This window comes from Pundamilia nyererei, unplaced genomic scaffold (assembly GCF_000239375.1).
Source record: "Pundamilia nyererei isolate P.nyererei 1_Seehausen unplaced genomic scaffold, PunNye1.0 scaffold00139, whole genome shotgun sequence".
Classification (NCBI taxonomy): Eukaryota; Metazoa; Chordata; class Actinopteri; order Cichliformes; family Cichlidae; genus Pundamilia; species Pundamilia nyererei.
In genome coordinates this window covers 1,329,922-1,334,371 of record NW_005187540.1, presented here as the reverse complement: position 1 = coordinate 1,334,371, position 4,450 = coordinate 1,329,922, and the positions used below count along the sequence as shown (strand labels likewise).

The 4,450-nt window shown below is 47.5% G+C and overlaps 1 protein-coding gene across 1 annotated transcript in view; it reads left to right on the top strand.

Annotated features, from left to right (window-relative positions):
* The window catches only part of cpne4a (copine IVa), a 102,755-nt gene that overhangs the window by 83,491 nt on the left and 14,814 nt on the right, over positions 1-4,450 (top strand). The window contains exon 10 of the mRNA XM_005744196.1: positions 3,699-3,832. Within this exon, the coding sequence (XP_005744253.1) occupies positions 3,699-3,832 (134 nt within the window). The remainder of the gene's footprint in view (positions 1-3,698; positions 3,833-4,450) is intronic.

Here is a 4,450-nt window from a genome sequence, read left to right as displayed (position 1 = left end):
GCAGTATGTTCTCAGTTCTTGAAGCATCTCCGCTGTTACCATGGAAACAGTAACCAAGGCGACACGTTCAGCAGCCTCCGTGTCCCAGTTAGCACCTCGCTGGGCTCTCACTGGTATCTAACCAGTGAAATGATCGAGGAGAGGCTGGACGTCGTTGATAATGAGACGGCAGCTCTGGAGTCAGAATTTCAGGGTCCTGCAGCCTTTGGAAAAGCTCGAGAGCTCTTTAATGCTTTTTTATCATTAAAACATCAGTAATCAGTCTTTATGTGGCCCCGTCTTTGTGATGATCTACAACATCCTTCTTCAACTTTCTAACAACAGAAAATCTGTTCTGCTTTCTAAACGTTCACGGTGTGACTCGCGCTGAGACCGCTCGCTCCGATTTCTCGCAGCGCTGAGCAAAGTGATAAAGACGCTGAACAAACCACAGCAGGCGCCGGGTTTATCTCAGAGTCCACAGAGGAACGCAGCACACGAGACGCACAGACAAAGTGAATGTATGGGACCAACCGAAGCAGGTGGATGGTGGTGATGGAGGAAAATGGGTGTGGCTTCAACTCATGCACAGCTCAGAGAGATGGTCGCTCACATCACACTGGAGACGCTGACTTATGTTATCAGCGGGACAGCAGCAGAATGAGTTCATGCCAGAACACATCTTATTTAGAAACACCACACTGATGAATAATTCATGTGTAACATCAGCTGTGGTGGATCGCTCTTAAAGCACCGCCGTGTTTGTGTGCTGGCGCTCCACACAGCTCTGCGTGTCCACCCACCGCTCCGTGGGCTGCTCCTGTTTGTGCTGGGATCCACAGAAGTCCTAAAGGTTGTTCACGGTGAAGTGACGGCGAGCGTTACAACCAGCGAGCATCCTTTTCTGATCTGTGATCTCGCCTTCGTGGACCAGCATGCAGCATCACCTGTCAGGTTTGGTGTGTCTGGTTGTTTTGGAGGACGTAAACAAACTCCTCGATCCTCGACTCTGATCCAGAGCCGGAGGAGACGGACTTCCTCCAGCTTCAGCTCCGACCACAGAACCGTCCCGACTGAACGACCAATCAGACGGCAGCAGCTTAGAACTGTGCAAACATTTCAGCTCATGATTGATAACCAAACTCAGACGTGTGTTTCACACGATCCCGCGCTCGGGGCTTCTCTGCAGCGGTGCATCCAATCGCTGCTTTTCTCCAGATGAGTCTGAGGCCTGGAGCTCACGGTCGTCTGTGGAGAAGACGATTGTTCACGCAGTCAGCGTGTCCTGCAGGAAACAAGCGTGTGACTAATTTCACTGATGTTTGGCTGAAAGCGGCTCCATGGGGGTGGGAGCACTTTCACTCTGCGCCTCCCGGACGTTAAACGTTTGTTTCTTTGTGACTCTTGAGGACTTTCGCTTCCCTTCAGCATGAATGTGCACGGCTTAAAATCCCTTCCTGTTTCTAATTCTCCGTTGACGTGTTGGAGTTTGTGTTTCTCTACCTGTCGGGGTTTTTGTAAAAGTTTCTTTGTTGTCTTTGGGTTTGTTCTCGCCTCCCTGGGGTCGAAGTGTTTCTGTCTCTGCATTTCGTTTGGTTCTCCTGTTCTTTCCTCTTTTACTTTCTTTTCTTTATGATTTTTTATTTATCCAGGTAAACGTCTCATTGAGATTAAAATCTATTTTTCAGCAGAAACGTGGTCGAGAGGCCAGAAAACTTAATGCTTTCTTGCGTCTTGCTTTGAGTTTTATTTCTCCCTCGTGATTGTCTTGTTTGTGTTACAGTCTGTCTCTTCTTCTCTAATTAGCCTTCAGAGTGTGTGTGTGTGTGTGTGTGTGTGTGTGTGTGTGTGTCCTTTGTCCTCATTACAGCTGTGTGTAGCTTGAATCCGTGTCGTCCTGTGAAAATCGAAGTCCGTGTCCTGACTTTGATCCTGCGGCTGCAGGATCGGCTCGAACCCTCGGCCCTCCACCGCTGTGCTGACGGCTGGTATGAGTGTTTTCTCCAAACTTGCTTCTTCTGCACTTTGGTCCCGTTTGTCCCAGAGGTCTTATGGTTTGTTCAGATATAACTTTGCAAACGCACGCCGTGCAGCGTGAGGCGTTCTCCTGCAGCTCTTCCACTCAGTCTCTTTCTAATCGCCTCTGAGGTGGAGCTCTCGGCTTTGTGGAGTTTCTCTGAGCGTTGCACCGTCTGACTTTGGGTGAATTTGCTGAGACCTCCACTCCATCTGTTTACAGCACCACAGCGACACTTCCTGCTGTGTCCATGTGATTCAGCTCTGCTCCTACACATCAGGACGAAAGGGTAATTAAACACTGTTGATATGGATGGGTCAGTAATTCTGGGCTATCCATCCATCATGTGTTTCAGGGTCATTGTTATTGTTCTGTGGCGATCCGATCAGAACCCGTCTCCAGTGTTGGCTTCAGTGAGGCGGTCCTTGTGGAGAGTTTCTGGGTGAACAAAACAGTGCTTGGTGAAATCACGTGTCCTCTCGTGACTGGTTTTAATGGTTGTAATTATTTTGTGTAGTTTTGCATCTTTGTGCTCATTTCAACCATGTTTTTCCTCGTTTTATGCCTCGTTGTTTTCACACCTTCAAGCTAACTTCGTTGCCTTTTTTGGCCCTTTGGAGCTGTTTTTAAAAATATTTGTGATCCGGCAGACGTTAAAGGTCTGAACGCTGCATTACATGGTCTTATTCTTTAAATGCATTTTCTAAATGGACGAGTATTCGAATGGCACTTTTCGAACAATAATAAAAATCCTTTGAATTCACTTCCTCTTCTTGATTTCAGCTGTTTCAGCTTCATATGAAACAATCGTTCTTTTGCTTCAGTCATTCTGAACTTCATTGTTTGAGTTGAGTTGACAGCATGACTTACTCTTGCATGTTAAACACTAAAGTCATATTTGCTGGTTTTAAGCACACGTGTGCTCGTATCTGTACGCCTGACTTCAGATCTGCAGCGTGTTTTTGCAGTCGAGCCATTTTGCGTCTGGTTGTGGTCGTTTATCGCCCGCGAAGCTCATTCAGTAATCCACGAGCGTCCGCAGCCGTCGTCATCGACTCATCAATGATTCAGACCTTCTGACGTCTCGGAGCTCTTTCTGCGGCTCTCTGAACATAACTGCTTTTCTTCTTCTTCAGCTGAGCTGCTGCTGCCGTGAAGCCGATGCATTTATACAGCACATTTCACCCGGAGGCACCAAACTGCTTCACAGAGCACTCAAAGGCCCCACAAACAATGAGAAAACAATCAAAAGTGAGCAAGCGCACAAAATGAAACCAATAAAAGCAACAAAACACTGCACACACAGCAAAAACTAAAAAGAAATGAAAACAATAAAAACAAATATCTTCGATTTAGAGGAAATGTAACTAAAAGCTTCGCTCACATCCTCAGCACCATCCTTATTTTCTTCACACGGATCAGTTTGAGCCCCAAAATGAACAAAAACCATAAATGAAGAAAGATGGTCCGTGCCTTAGGTTCCGGTGGACACGACCTTTGAACCCTCAAAGGCTCATTTCAGCCAAATAACCAATAAAAATCAATTAAATCTAGACATGCCTGCTTCTATAAATCAGGATAAAAATCTATCTCTGTAATGGCACCAACAAACATACAGTCACATCATTCCCTCCTGCTCTTGTGTGGCTTCTCTGAGGGACTCTGACTGGTTCTGATCCCTGATTGGCTGCTGTCTCTGCAGGTCGCCATCGACTTCACAGCATCCAACGGAGACCCTCGGAACAGCTGCTCCCTGCACTACATCCACCCGTACCAGCCCAACGAGTACCTGAAGGCTCTGGTGGCCGTGGGAGAAATCTGCCAGGACTACGACAGGTCGCTTCAACTCAGCAGCCAATCACAAAGCTCCATTCATTACTGTGCTCATGTACTCACAAGATTAAAGAAACATCACTTACGAGCAGCGATAGCTCAGTAGGTAGAGTGGCCGAATCCACTGAACGGCTACCCTGAGGTACCCCTGAGCGAGGTACCGTCCCTGCTCACTGCTCCCCGGGCGCCCAGTGGCTGCCCACTGCTTCACTGGGTGAGTGGGGCAAATGCAGAGAGGAAGTTCCCCACAGGTCAACATAGTATACATTATTAATATTTACTATTATCCTGCCTGGTTACACTCCCAACGTGGGCGTGGCCTCTTTGACTGACAGGCGGCTGTAGCCGCTAGCTGTCTGCTAGCTTCACCTGAACTGGAGATCTGAGCCTTTTGAATGACATCATCTGACCAATAATATGGCTGCTGTGTACTTAGCTGCACTAGCACACATCACCAGGCCGACTAACACGATTACTGTTAACTATGAATCACACAAAGCTACTCTTACAGAGTCCAAGAAGCTGGAAAGGAGTAAAGTCAGTTTCGAGTTAGCGGTCTTCTACACTTCAGTCCTCGTGCTAAGCTAGCAACAGGTCAAACATCTAGCTCAGCGGTCCCCA